This window comes from Bufo gargarizans, chromosome 9 (assembly GCF_014858855.1).
Source record: "Bufo gargarizans isolate SCDJY-AF-19 chromosome 9, ASM1485885v1, whole genome shotgun sequence".
Lineage (NCBI taxonomy): Eukaryota > Metazoa > Chordata > Amphibia > Anura > Bufonidae > Bufo > Bufo gargarizans.
The window spans coordinates 86,900,056-86,915,297 of record NC_058088.1 but is presented as its reverse complement, the minus strand read 5'-3'; the positions used below and the strand labels follow the sequence as shown (position 1 = coordinate 86,915,297).

The window sequence follows — 15,242 nt, the reverse complement described above, 5'->3', positions numbered from 1 at the left end:
ACCGCATGTGAGTCTACAAAGTACGCTGACGATACTGGATTCAGAGTCAGCTGTTACGGACTTGTTCACCGACCGGGGAGGTAATATCCCGGAGAAACAAAGCGACCAGACCAAGGTAATATTGCGCAAGTGAGTGGGACGCCACCACGAGCGCTTACTGTTCCGTACCTGGGGTCCGTTTGCAAAACCAAAAGGATCGGTGAACTATTAACTTTTTCAACAGCCTTATGTGGTAGGAGCGGAATTGTCTTTACTCAAATTCCCGATTCTCTATAAGGAACTATTTATGCTGCTTTTTCCCTATAAAGAACTATCCATGCTGCTATTTCTCCACAAGGAACTATTTATGCTGCTATTGTGATTAACTCAATTCCAGAGTTACATATTTTGGATCCAAACATTATTTGAATGCGATTTATCACCTATTTTTCCTATGCCATTTGTGCTGCACTGTTGCATTATTGCTGCTATATTTATTGTTAGTGTTATATTATATTGTTACATTTTGAACCTTATTAATTATATCTCTTTTTATCAGTGTGTGAATAAATATCTCAATTTAGTAACATATACTGAGTGCCTGGTCTATCCATTTTATAACTTTTTAACTCAATGCTGACTGCCTATTGACTATAAACACCCAGGCAGTCGGCACTTATCTTTATATAGCCATTTATAAGCATTCTTGCAGAGACTGCAGCTGCATGCTAATTTTGTGGGAGCGGGGAGACTGCTGTCAGTGACTGTAGGGTCGAAGGCAGGGAAAGTTTCTTATAGTCCTTGCCTTCCCTATTGCTGAAAACACAGGGCTCAATGAGCTCAGTATAAACAGATCAGGAAACAGCAATACTTCTTCCTGCTCCTGTCCCTGTGGTCATGTTCTCGCTGGGTGTCTGAGCTGCTGGGTCTTAGGCGGACTCAGATCAGCTCAGCAGTGACACTGCACAGCCTGGTACAACCACTCTGGGGGCTGTATTCCACCTGTAACTGGAGCTTATACACCAGTTACAGGAGAAATTAGCAATACATTTTTTTATTAAATTCCCCCAAAGGTCTTTTATTACCTTATAAGGGACACTAAGTGTAAAATTAGACAAATAAATAAAACCAAAATTAAATATATTTTTTTTATTCCACTACACGCCCCACTGCAGCTTCTAGCTCCGCCCTCAACGACCATAATCTGTAATGCCATATATCAAAATGACAATTACAGAAAGGGGCATAATTTTAAAAAATTCTGAAAAATTTGTAAAACCATTTAAAAAAATTTATAAAAAATTATTTTAAAAATAATGCCCCATATATCACCGAAAAAGGCACAAAAATGATTTAGATAAATGAATGGAATACGTTTTGGCTTTCAAAGACGCATGTATTAAGAAATTGGAAAATGCGTTCAGTCAGAACTGGTTAGTTTGCAGCCAGCGGCGTAGATAGAGAAGTAAGGACCCCATAGCAAGGATCAAACCAGCCCCCCCCCCCCCCCCCCCCCACAGGACAGAAGGGTTTCTGCCTAAACCCTTTTCAATGACCCTTGGACCATTTTTCCACTGCCTTGTTTGCTAAAAGTTGTTTCTTTGGAGGGTAGAGTCCTGACCAAGTTTATACCCCCGGTAGAAGAAGAGATGATCCCAACTGGGCCCACTCTTGCCCTGGGTCCCATAGCAGTCACATGTTCTGCTGCTATGGTAGTTACACCCCTGTTTGCAGCCTTAGTTGTATCAGCAACACGGTTTTAGGCAATAACATGTTTCATGAAGAAATGAGCCACATAAGAGGAAGTTGGATCAGACAGTAATAAAGGATTCTTACTAAATAGCTGAAATAACTGAAACTTTGTGTAAAGATGAATTGTTGAAATTTCTGTGTGAACTGTGTATTCCGCAGCCGTCTGTTGTGAATTCTGACTTCAGTGATCTGGTCAGCTGTTTTTGAGCAATTTCAATCAGTGATAGTGATCCACAACCTGGAGTGGAGGCTACACGGAGATGAGGTATAATGGGGAGATCTGCACCTGTTCTGTGTATTTGACCCACACCTGGTTTTGAGATGAATGGCTTTTGTTTTATTAAAACATAAACCAGTAAAAAAAAATCTTACAGAGACTGTTATTCATCTTCATAATGAAATCCATGTCTCTTCAAAATCACAGTATGTGAAGAGCGTAACAATAGGTATTATATATAAAAAGAAAAGCAAAAGGAACACAAATCAAAGATCATGAATCAAAAGAATGAATGCAGTCACAGATACAAGTGCTATTACAGATACACATGGGCTAGGTAGGGCAAAGTAGTCACTGTGAGAAAGCTGCTAATCCAGATACTTAAAGCTAGTTGGAATTGAGCAAATTTGTTTTGTTGAGCGGCCTACATCTTCTCATAAATGCATATAGTATTAACCTCTTGGGGACACAGGGCGTACAGGTACGCCCTGATATCCCGGTTATTAAAGGACACAGGGCGTACCTGTACGTCCTGTGTATTTCCGATCACCGCTGCTGGCGGTGATCGGAACAAAGTGCTTGCTGAAATCATTCAGCAGGCACTCTGTGACAATGCCGAGGGAGGGTCCTGTGACCCCCCGTATCGGCGATCGCTGCAAACCGCAGGTCAATTCTGACCTGCAGTTTGCAGTGCTTTCGGAAGTTTCTGATCCCTGCGGTCTGTGACCGCGGGGATCAGAAACTTCAAAATGACAGATCTTTTGCTTTTTAATCCCCTTCCCTGCAGCCCTCATTATTATGTGCCGATGGGGTGTGCGGGCAGGCACGCGATCATCTGCCCGCCCACTCTCTCAGGATGGCCGAGCGGTTAGCAGAGTGTCAGCACATTGCTGACACTCTGATTGAAACTACTGACTTCTGTGCTCATAGATGTCAGCTGTTTAACCCCTTCCATGCCGCGGTCCGTAGGGACTGGTGTATGGAAGGGGTTAACAGGGAGGGAGCTCCCTCCCTCTCCCATCGGGGGCTGCTGTGCCGTTTCAGCCCCCGATTCTTGACGGGATCACAGAGGGAGGGGGCCCCCTTCCCTCCCCATCACCCGCTGCTCTGTTGTGGCAGCGGGTGATGGTTACCATGGCAACCGGACGCCTTCACAGGCTTTCTGCTTGCCATGGTAAGGCTAAGTCTGATCCGACTTCTGCTAAAGGCAGAAGTCTCATCAGACTAAGTGTAAAGTGAAAATACAGTACAGTACTCTATATAGTGTACTGTATTGTATTATACAGACATTAGACCCACTGGATCTTCAAGAACCAAGTGGGTCTGGGTAAAAAAATAAAAAAACATTTTTATCACTGATTAAAATAAAAAATGCACTACACATGTTTCATATCACCGCGTCCGTAATGACCTGATCTATGAAACGGTCATGTTACTTTCTCCGCACTCCATAAAAAAAAATTAAAAAAATATGATGAAATAGAAATTTTGCCCACCTTACTTCCCAAAAAAGGTAATAAAAGTGATCAAAAAAGTCATATGTACGCCAAAATGGTACCAATCAAATCTGCACCTCATCCCGCAAAAAATTGGCCCCTACATGAGACAATCTCCCAAAAAGTAAAAAAAAATGGCTCTCAGACTATGTAGACACTAAAACATGATAAATTTTTTTTCTAAAATGCTGTTATTGTGTTAAAGTAAAATTAATTAAAAAAACTATACATATTACGTATCGCCGCATCTGTAAGAACCTGCTCTATAAAAATATCACATGACCTAACCCCTCAGGTAAATACCATAAAAAAATTAAAATAAAAACGGTGTAAAAAAAAGCAATTTTTGTCACCTCACATCACAAAAAGTGTAATAGCAAGCAATCAAAAAGTTATATGCCTCCCAAAATAGTACCAATCAAACCTCCATCTCATCCCGCAAAAATCTTACCCTACCCAAGATAATCGCCCCAAAAAATAAAAAAATATGGCTCTCAGACTATGGAGACATTAAAGGGACACTGACAGGTCCAAAAAGCATATTTAGGTATATATATGGCAGTACAGGTCATATAAAGTGTATTAGAATCATCTAAGTATCCCCCCTGTCCACCTTATAAATACAGTAAAAATACATTTTATAACCTGCTTTCCTCGTGTTCAATCTGCCCAAGGGGCGGTGTTTTATCTCAACTTGCGCCCAGCCAGCCTCGCCACAACTGCCGTTTGAAGCGCCGCCCAGCTAATCAATATTCACTTCGCTGGGCGGCGCATTAAGCAGAGGCTGCATCGGCCTTTGGGAATCAGACTGTGCGCAGGCGCGATTCGATCCCGGCCAGTGAGGGTGCCGGGCGCATGCGCTGAAGATGGCCGGGGACACTAGTAGCCGCCCAGCGAAGTGAATATTGATTAGCTGGGCGGCGCTTCAAACGGCAGTTGTGGCGAGGCTGGCTGGGCGCAAGTTGAGATAAAACACGATGAAAGCAGGTTCAAATTTTTTTTTTTTTACTGTATTTATAAGGTGGACAGAGGGGATACTTAGATGATTCTAATACACTTTATATGACCTGTACTGTCATATATATACCTAAATATGCTTTTTGGGCCTGTCTGTGTCCCTTTAAAACATGATTTTATTTATTTTTTGTTTCAAAAATGATATTGTGTAAAACTTAAATACATTTTAAAAAGTATACATATTAGGTATTGCCACGTCTGTAATAACCTGCTCTATAAAAAATATCACATGACCTAACCCCTCAGGGGAATATCGTTTAAAAAAAGGTATAAAAAAAAGCCATTTTTTTTTTACCTTAAATCACAAAAAGTGTAATAGCACTTTATTGAAAAAAAATGATTCTCAAAGCCATAGTTTTATTTTTTGGGCGACTGTCTTGTGTAGGGGCTCATTTTTTTCGGGATGAGATGACGGTTTGATTGGCACTATTTTGGGGTGCTTATGACTTTTTGATCGCTTGCTATTACACTTTTTGTGATGCAAGGTGACAAAAAATTGCTTTTTTTACACCATTTTTATTTTTATTTTTTTACGGTATTTACCTGAGGGGTTAGGTCATGTGATATTTTTATAGAGCAGGTTATTACAGACGCGGCGATACCTAACATGTATACTTTTATTTTTTATTTAATTATTGTGTAAGTTTTACACAATAACAGCTTTTTTAAAACAAAATAATTATGTTTTAGTGTCTCCATATTCTGAGCCATAGTTTTTTTTTTTTTGGTGGCGATTGTCTTAGGTAGGGGCTCATTTTTTTGCGGGATGAGGTGATGGTACTATTGGTACTATTTTGGTGGGCATACGCCTTTTTGATCGCTTGCTGTTGTACTTTTAGTGATGTAAGGTGACAAAAAATGGTTTATTTAGCATAGTTTTTATTTTTTATTTTTTACGGTGTTCATTTGAGGGTTTAGGTCATGTGATATGTTTACAGAGCCGGTCGAAACGGACACGGCGATACCTAATATGTCTATTTTATTTTTCCTATTTTTTACTAATTTTGTTTTACTTTATTTGGTGGAAATGACATATTTTATTTAATTTTTTACTGGGGTAAAAACTTAACTTTTTTTTACTTTTTTTTCCACTTCCTTTTTTTGTCCCACTTTGGGACTTCAACTTTTGGGGGTCTGATCCCCTTTACAATGCATTCCAATACTTCTGTATTGGAATGCATTGGCTGTATGAGTAATACAGTGTGTATTACTTATACAGCTTTCAGCCTGTGAGATCCAGGGGGCTGGATCTCACAGGCTCTTCACCGGAAGGCAGCGCCGATGCCTAAGGCATCGCGCTGCCTTCCATGCCATCGGGTCCCCATTACAGCAGCACGGGGACCCGATGGCACCGCCGATGCTTGCCCGAACGACCCGTAAACGCCGCAAACCGCAGATCTGAATTGACCTGCGGTTTGCCGCAATCGCCGATACGGGGCGGCGGTGATCGCAACTACACATGATGTACCGGTACGTCACGTGTCCTTAAGTACCAGGATATCATGACGTACTGGTATGTCATATGTCCCTAAGAGGTTAAGGGGTTAAAGTAGCGGCCCCCCAATTTTTTTTTTTATTCTCTGACCTGTTAGAAAGGCACATGATGTAATCTGTAGTGCATGTAATCTTCTTACCAGTGACTGTATTTGTGAGTTATAACCTCCCTTCTGATCCTTAGCTGTGTCATGGAACCAACTCTCCAACTGCCACAGGACAGGGAAAAGTTACTTCTCTATTCATTCCTATGAGACTGACATTGTGGCTTTTATAGGAATATACAGTACAGAGAAACTGACATCCTGTCCACACATAAGATGCTGTGTTATTTGGAAAGTCTGATTGCTGGTCACATGACACAGCTGAGGATCAGAAGGGAGGGGATAGCTTACAAATAGAGTCACTGGTAAGAAACTTACCTTCACCACAGTTAACATCAATCAAGAACCTTTCTAACAGGTCAGAGAATAAAAATTTTTGTGGGAGCGCTACTTTACCTAAATGAATAACCTCATTAATGTGTGGGATTTCCACCTTCTCCCAATATCTAGTAATTACTAGTTTTGTGGCCATTAGTAGGTTTGCTACTATAGATCTAACTGTCACAGGGAGAGATATGGTGGTCTGTGCAAGTAGATGTGTAATCTGTTGCGTAGCGGTCCACAGTGGTTATTTGCACATTCCCAAAGTATGTGAAGCAGAGTTTCCGTGTGATCACAATGTCTCCAGCATAAGTTAGTGCAAGATGGTAGCATACAGTTTATTTTATCCGGGGTATAATACCATCTGAGTTGGGTCTTTACGACATCCTCTTTGTGCGTGACACTGCGAAACAGTTTGTATATACATCCATAGGAAGCTTCCCATTCCTCAATCGATAGCAGTCTGTAAATCTGTCTTCCACTTCCTCATATGTACATTGAGACAGTTTTGTCTTGAAGGAGGTTATAAAAGCGAGACATTCCCTGGGTTTTCACTACAGTTTACTTACATCTAATATATCAGATAATGAAATATCCCTTGAAGGGGCATTTTTTTGTATGAAATGGCTTATTCGGAGGAATTTCAGTGTTCAGGATGTTTTTTGACGAATTTAGATGATGAAAATGTAGGGAGTTAGATCTATCGTGTAAGCCCCAAACACTTTGGATGCCCATCTTGCAGATCAGAAGTCTAGATCAGATATATTGTCTTCCAGAAAGCCCAGGGGAATCTCACTCAAAGGGCAAGCCACTCGGCCTTTCTTATAAAATGTCTTCATATGTTGTCAGATACAGAAACAATATTGATAGGGGTGTGGATCAGGGAGATCCCACAGAATGGATATCATATGTGGTTTTAAGTAACTCATGCCGCATAGGTGGTTTTCAATCTGAACCCATAGTTTATTAAAATTAGTATCCCACCAGTGAGTTATATCTAATAAAGTAGTTGAGTAGTAGTCTTGAATATTGGAAAGCCCCAATCCCACCACTTTCCAGTGCTTAGACAGAATATGAGAAGCCACTCTTGGTTTCCCCTCCCTTCCAAATAAAGTTTTGGAGACTGCTGTTTGCCATCTGGAAGAAGGTTTTTGGTAGGTTGGTTGGTAGAGATCTGAATAGATATAACAATGGCACGTCCGTTATCACTCTCTATGTTTTCAGTTGGGCACCTCCTGCTTCTGCTGACTTGATGACTTGCGTATTTCAGTTGTGGGTTGTCCAAATCATTACTGGAAATCCCCACCTGTAGGGAATAATATGCTGGTGGAGAACTTGGGTCTGTAGTTCTGGCTTGCATAGTAGCTGTGGACAAATCTGTGAGTAGTTTTGAATTGGAATATGCAGCAGGTAGGTGATGCACCTTCCATGATTTAGCAAGAGTCTTATCTTTAACATTAGAGAATGTAAATCTAGCATGGGCATCTCTGGGAGTTTCTGGTGGCAAACTTGCCGGCTTGGTGATCCTGTGTGCTCTGTACTCAGCTCCTATTCGCTTGCTTCTGGAATGTGCACTCTAAATTATTGGTAAGATACAAGTGTGGAGTTGGAGATTGTTTCTGGGATCCCCCTGAGTTTTATATTGTTTCTCCTGCTCCTGATTTCTAAATCAATGGTTTTAGCTTCAGTTGTGTCCTCCAGAGCATTTTGGGAGTCTACGGAGTGAGCTGTGTAAAGCCTCAAGCATATCTTTCAGTGTCTGCACAGATAACTCCTTATCAGTAGCCTGAAAGTCTGCAAAAGTCTCTACAGAGTCCTGAAGGTGAGGTTACAGGGGGAGATAATTGGGCAGATTATGGGGAACGAACGTTACTGTGAACGCTCATTCCCAAAAATCTGCCCGTGTAAAGGTGCAACCGATCCCCCGATGAGTGAAACTCTCATTCATGCAGGCAAGTAAATTATTGTTTCTGGGCAGCAGATTGTGCAACCTAAACAGCGATCTGCCTAGAAACAATGCAGCTGTATCACAATAGCGATCCCACGTCCTCATACTGTGGAGGTGATGGCTGCATGTGTTCACTGCCCAGCTGTAGCATGAATCCGTCCTGTATCAGCGCTTGTGCAGTCGCTGGCAGGTTTCTGAACTCTGAAGTGAGCGAAGTAAGCGAGGAGCTGTGTGATCACGTGGCCATTACATCTGACAGCCAACCCCCCCAAATCCGCACCAGGTTTTGCTCACTATCAATGATGGAAATCACTGCCCAAATCACTGAAGTGTGAGCTAGGCCTCACAATAATGGGCATTCAACTGAATAGAGCTACATTTCTCTGTACAGCCTCTGCAGGAGGAATAAATAGGTGAATGCTCTTGAAAGCCGATTGCTGTGTTGGTTCTCATATTAAATGTTTCTGTGCAATTTCTAAAACTTTGTTTGCAGATCAAGTATAATTTTGTGCTTTTTTCTTTACCTGGTGGTATTAAATTAGCACAGATGGGAGTTGGAGAAGGAAAGTCTATAGGAGAATGGTTTGGACCAAATACTGTGGCTCAGGTTTTAAAGTAAGTATGGTGTTCCTTATACCGTCCTTCGTACCATGTAAAATATTTTCAACCTTAATTGAGAAGTTTATTCATTTTTCTCTTATTTCCAGGAAACTTGCTGTGTTTGATGAGTGGAACTCATTAGCTGTCTATGTTTCCATGGACAACACGGTGGTCATCGAAGATATAAGTAAGTTACATTTTCCTCTCCTTAAAGGGAACCTGTCATGTGGATATTTGATTATAATCTAACTAATTATATACAATCATTAACTACTAAAAAGTGCCTTAGATGTATTTACTTACTGGTGTGACAGATGGTTACCTCATAATATACACACAAAGATACTGCATGCCGCATGCTAATGAGCTGATTTGAGTCCAGCGTGGTGTCATTGAGTCCAGTGTTTATTTAATTCAGAGCTATAGCCACTCCCCTGCCCACCTGCTGCTGATTCATATGGAAAATAACTGTCAATCAGCAGCAGGTGGGCGGGGAGAGTCAGGAGCTCATGAATATTCAGGACTCATCATTATCAGCTGGAGCTTTTCAATACAAGATGTTGGCAGATTGACTGGGTCAATTAAAGAAAGTGACCCAGCATTTTGATAAGAGAATCAGTCATTTATTTTGCCCTTAGTTAGGACACCATAAAACTAGTGACAGGTTCCCTTTAAAGCCCATTTATCTGATATCGCAATAATTTAAGAACCTACAACTATTGTCCATCTGTCAAATCTACCAAGTGTCTTCATTGGCAATCTCAAGATAATGCAATGTAGACAGAAGAAAAAAAATAGACATAGTTGAAAAACCCAAAGCGGCATGATTAATAACACATAATATGTGTTTAACCTCCAGCTACAAAGCACAGTACACTGCTGGCGAGATGTAGTTGTCTGTACTCCTGAAAATTCCCGTATTAGTAATACGGGTATCTGTGTTCCCCACGAAATATAAATTCTGAAGCATCCTTTTTTTAGATCTCTGCATTGCCCCATTCCTCTGTTTATTCCCCCTGTATTTGTATGAATAAATCGACAGCTGGGTGTTTCCTTACCCCTTGTCAGTGGAGCATCTCCCTAAGGGCCCTTGCACACGCCCATATGTCCCAGAGCGGCATTGATCGTGCGCATGGGAGTACACAGCACCATAGATTACAATGATGTTGTGGATGTCGGGCCGCCTGCAGGGCTATTGTCCAGCGCTCATGATTTTATGAGTGCGGGACAATAGTTCCGCGGGCGGCCCGACGTGCACAGCATCATTGTAACCTATGATGCTGTGTGCTCCCATGCGCACGACCAGTGCCGCTTTGGGGCATATGGCCCGCTCACGGACCATATATCTCGGAGGGCATACGGTCGTGGGCAAGAGACCTAACCCTGTTCAGTCAGTGCTGATAGCCTCAGGCTCTGTAGGGATATATCCTATTGATATAAGTAATGGCATCACCTAGTTGTCAGTTTATTTATACATTTCCAGGAAGAATAATACAAGGCAGCATCCTGATTTTTTTTTTCACAAGAGTTGTTATTTTACTGAGAATGCAAATACTTGCTAAAACAGAATTGTGCCAACAGCTCTTTGACCTACAATTACATTGGTAAACACAAAGCACAGTAATAGTATGTCACATTGATGCAGGCACATGAGCTGTTAAGATGCCATCTCTTTTGAATGCCGACTGTATTAAACAGCCAACACCCTGCTCTATCAGCTCCTAGAAGTCGCTGCCAAAAGCAACCATGATACCTAAATGGTTTTACAGTCACGAGTGCTCATGGGTGGCCGTGTCAATTAGATAAGCTTATTATGCTCCTCTGTCACACTGACAGGCATATTACATTGCAATACAAATGTATTACAGTGTTTTATAAGTCAACCAGAGGATTGTATATTTAAAGAGGACCTTTCACCTCTCCAGACATGCCTGTTTAATAGCTTAATGCATTCCCCATGTAATAACAATTCTGGAGCATCTATTCGTATGTCTGTATGTTGTGCCATTCCTTTATTATTTGCACTAGAAGTTATGTATGAATTGCTAGCAGTCTGCAGTAAGGGTACAGAGGGGTGTGTACCTGCACAGACTAAAAATGGCAGCACCGATTGGATAGAGTCCGTCTGTGAAGGTACACCCCCCAATTTGTTACCACCCCTCTGGTACACTTACTGCAGACTGCTAGCAATTCATTCATAACTTCTAGTAGAAATAATAAAGGAATGACACAACACAGTCATAGAGCCATAAGAATAGAAGCTCCAGAATTGTTATTACACGGGGAATGCATGAAGCTATTTAAACAGGCATGTCAGGAACGGTGACAGGTCCTCTTCCAGTCCACTAGTAGAGCAAAAAAAAAAATTACTACATTTAAAAAAATATATACAGCTAGGAAAAAAGACAAAAATCAGCCTTGCAAAGTCTTGTAGTATGCCAAAAAACTCCCAATGTCTTGTATAATAAAAAAAATTAACGTGTAAATTCCCTGTCCCCATTTTGGTTCACAAGTTAAGCAATACCAGAACTGCTGGTTTTTCTACATTCAAGAAAATGAAGAAAAGATAATAAATACGTTGTATGCACCCCAAAATGGCACTAATGAAAGCTACAAGTTGTCCTATTAATGACAAGGACTTTCACAGCTCTGTCAACAGAGACAAAAACACATTATGTACAAAAACGTATTTATATTGTGCAAACGTAGATTTTTATTTTATTATCTTGGACAACCCTTTTAAGGATACGAGCTAGCTTGGGCCTTTTGGAAAATGATTTATTTATTTGCTTTTTTCATTTAGAATTAGAAAAGCACAGCAATAGCGTACAATAAAAAATCATCTTATACTCACCCCTTTCTCCAGTGCCGTTCTCCAGTGCCGGGTGACGTGCACAGTGGTGTGCAGGCGTATGGAACGTCACCGCTGCAGCCAATCATTGTCCTCAGCTTTAGAACACTGAAGACAGTAATAGGCTGCAGCAGTCACGGGGGGTATACTGGCATGTTCCCGTTGTAGTTTGTACACCAGTAGTAGCGTCAGAAGGATCGGACCAGCGCAGCATAGAATGACACTGGAGAGAGGGTGAGCATACGATGATTCTTTATTTTACACTATTCCAGGGTTTGTCTGAGATTTTTAATCTCGAACCGCCCCTTTAATAGGCTGAGAATATTAATGATGTTGTAATTACCATGTCATAAATCACTCTGCTTCACATTGTATACACTGGATTAGAAGTGACTGATGTGGTTGTTTTGTTGATGTAGGGAAAATGTGCCGCTATCAGCCACACACGTGGAGCACAGCGCAGAGCGAACCTTACACACACCAAAGTGCTTGGAGCAGAGACCCATCAGAGCAGTGTTCTGCCTGGAGGCCGCTGCTGCTAGTTGTACCACTGCGTCTGGGAATTAACCACATTAACCCTGTTTATATCGATGCTTTTAAGGTAAGCTTTCTCACACTTCGTGGTTTTTAGAAGTTGCCTGGTTTGGACACCCTAGGAGCACAACAGCATTCTGTGCTAATAAAGGAGTTCTCCGCTTATCCTATATTGATTACCTAGGCTGAGGATAGGTCATCAATATCAGATCAGCGGGAGATCAACTGCCGCACCCCACCGATCAGCTGTTAGAAGAGACCGCAGCGCTCGTACAAACGCTGTGTTCTCTTCACTGGTTATCTGCTTACCGTCGACATCGCAGTGGTGAGCGGGAGTAATTACAGCTCCTCCGTCCTATTAACTCCAATGGGGCGGCTCTGTCCTATTCACTTGGAGTGAATGGGATGGAGGAGCTGTAATTACACTGCCTGCTGCTGCAATGTTTATAGCAAGCAGGTAAACAACAAGGAGAACACGGTGCTTGTACCAGTGCTGCGTTTTCTTCATACAGATAATCGGCGAGGGTGACAGCAGTCGGGTCTCCGCCGATATGATATTGATAACCTATTCTGAGTATAGGTCATCAATGTAGGAAACGGGCAACCCCTTTAAATGGGCTGTCTCACCTCTTGATTTCAGTTTTGCATCACTCCCGACACACTCTCTAAGCTGAAGTGGGGGTGGTGCCTCTTGCTGAGAGTGATGGCACAGGCAAGCAGCTGTGTGTGGCCGCTCCCAAGGCTGATAGTGTATCAGAATCACTAGCAGCTTCGGCTGTGTGAGCGCTGTGCAGATTGTGACAGCCAGCGATAAATGGTTGCTGCGATGTGTTTTCTAATTCTCCATCTTCCCATAGATGTATAGAACAGCTCCTAGGCTGTGGCATATGCCCTGGAGCTGTTCTATACAAGCAGCCATAGTTGAAACGAGGTGGCCAGGGACGAGAGAAACTGCCAGAGAAGAGAGAGCGCTGGCCAGGGACCAGAGCTAATGTACATGTGCACGTGTCATTGCTTGCTCCCGCAATTCCCGGCCACCATAAAGGCCAGCTTATACTCTTGTTGTGAGCCAGCGCGGCCACTGCTGCTGCATTGCCATAATCCCTAGAGATGAACAGTGTATAAAAAGGAACAAATCTGAAGATACTAGGGACCAGAGCCATTCTTGAAAACGAACATAGAATAGTAAGTTACTCATATAAACTTTATACAGATAATAGTTTATATACATAATAAATTCCACTTGGTGAAGTGAGACAACCCCTTTAAGACCCTTGGAGAGGAAGCTTCTGGTGAGCCCTCATCTGTGGCTTCAGAAAAAAAAAAGATTCATTACACAGCACTCACTGAAATCAATTGGCAAGTAATATGCTTTTTATGCACATCTCTCCTGGGAGTTCTCACTATTACATGCAGTTAGGTTATATGAAAAGGCGTTAACCATTTGAATGGAGTGGTGGTCACGCATGTGTGCTGCTACTTCATTCAGCACTATGGGGCTGGCGGCGATGGCCAAGGCTTGTACTCGGCTATCTGTGGCAGCCACCTCCAGAAGTTAAATGGAGCAGTGGACATGCATGTCTGTCATTCCATTCAGTTGGGGAGCACAGGCCCCATTCTAGTTACCAGCAGGGCCCCCAGTGGTCCCAAGAATCAGGCGTTTATCTTAAGTTGTCTCAGTCACACAACCAGGAAAATCTGGTTAAAACTACTAAATGGGCCTCACCTGTAGTAGTGAGAAATAGTCCGTTTTCTATGAGATAGTTGATTTAAAATAACTTTGTTCGGACACTTATTTTCAGTAACTTTAAAGAGGTATTCTGTTGTACAAAATGTGAGTCCTATTTAAATATGTTGTACAAGATAAAATGCTCAATGTAGAGTAATTAAGTGTATAGACGTCTGGTTCTTGTGTAGAAGTCTAGTTTTCACTCCCCGTTCCTAAGATTCACATCCCCACCATCCCTTGCTTGAACTTGATGGACTTATGTCTGTTTTCAGCCGTACTATGTAAAAGTAGTTTCCCATATAACCCCTACCCCTTGTGGAGTAAAATGTGATGTTTATAGCTTTCTGCCTATGGTTATGACCTGTAGTTCAGCTCAGCTTGCTGGTTGAGCTCGCTCAGTTCCAGCTTTAGCTTTAGGAAGTGGTAACCAGGAACTACTGTGAGGCGCTCAGCAGTCAGGGAGCACAATATATGTTGCACAAGAGGGGGAGCCCTGGGAATAGATAGGGAGGAGAACAGCCTGCAATATATATCAGCAATGCTAGGTGGAAATTGTATTCTATATGGCTCCCTAGGCAAACCAACTCCCGCTGCACTGGGGAGGAGCACATAGGGGTCAACAGTGTGACAGTAAAGGTAGTTCTGCATGTTTAGGATGTATTATTACTGTTGTACTGCTGCTCTGTGTGTATTAGAACAGCAGTCCGCCTTGCTTTCTCCATCCTGCCTGGCAGCCTTGACCAGCTCCCCCCCCCCTCGTTCTCACCAACAGCGGGCCAGGCTGCCGGGGGTCTCGTTCTTCACCCGCAGGCTGCAGCCTGTGCTTCTCTGCTTGTTCTTCCTGTCCGTAGGGTGTGCTCAATTTTTGGCCTTTAAAGGGCCAGCGCATGCATGCCCTAATTCTTCCCCAGCTTATGACTAGGTGTCTCAGGGTGTATAAGGCACCTTCCCCATTGGGAGGGTGCCTGAGCTTTAGGTTGTGTAGCTTGCTAGTTCCAAGTGTTCTCTTCCTATTTGACTGCACCTGTTTACCGATTCTGATCCTCCACTGCCTGACCTCTGCCTGTTTACCATATTGGCCCTCTGCTGCCTGTCCTTTCCTTAGATTAGGTTTACAGATTCGCACAAACTCTTCCTGCGCTGACAACTTCCTACTAGTATTGCCTGATGCTTTGGTGCTTCACATCAGTGTCTTTGACC

At 42.4% G+C, this 15,242-nt stretch overlaps 1 protein-coding gene across 3 annotated transcripts in view; it reads left to right on the top strand.

The window, feature by feature from the left end:
• The window catches only part of ATG4A (autophagy related 4A cysteine peptidase), a 66,707-nt gene that overhangs the window by 33,875 nt on the left and 17,590 nt on the right, over window positions 1–15,242 (top strand). For all 3 annotated transcript variants that reach the window (XM_044305711.1, XM_044305710.1, XM_044305709.1), the window contains exons 6-8: window positions 8,871–8,943; window positions 9,036–9,115; window positions 12,199–12,380. In XM_044305711.1, the coding sequence (XP_044161646.1) occupies window positions 8,871–8,943; window positions 9,036–9,115; window positions 12,199–12,380 (335 nt within the window). The remainder of the gene's footprint in view (window positions 1–8,870; window positions 8,944–9,035; window positions 9,116–12,198; window positions 12,381–15,242) is intronic.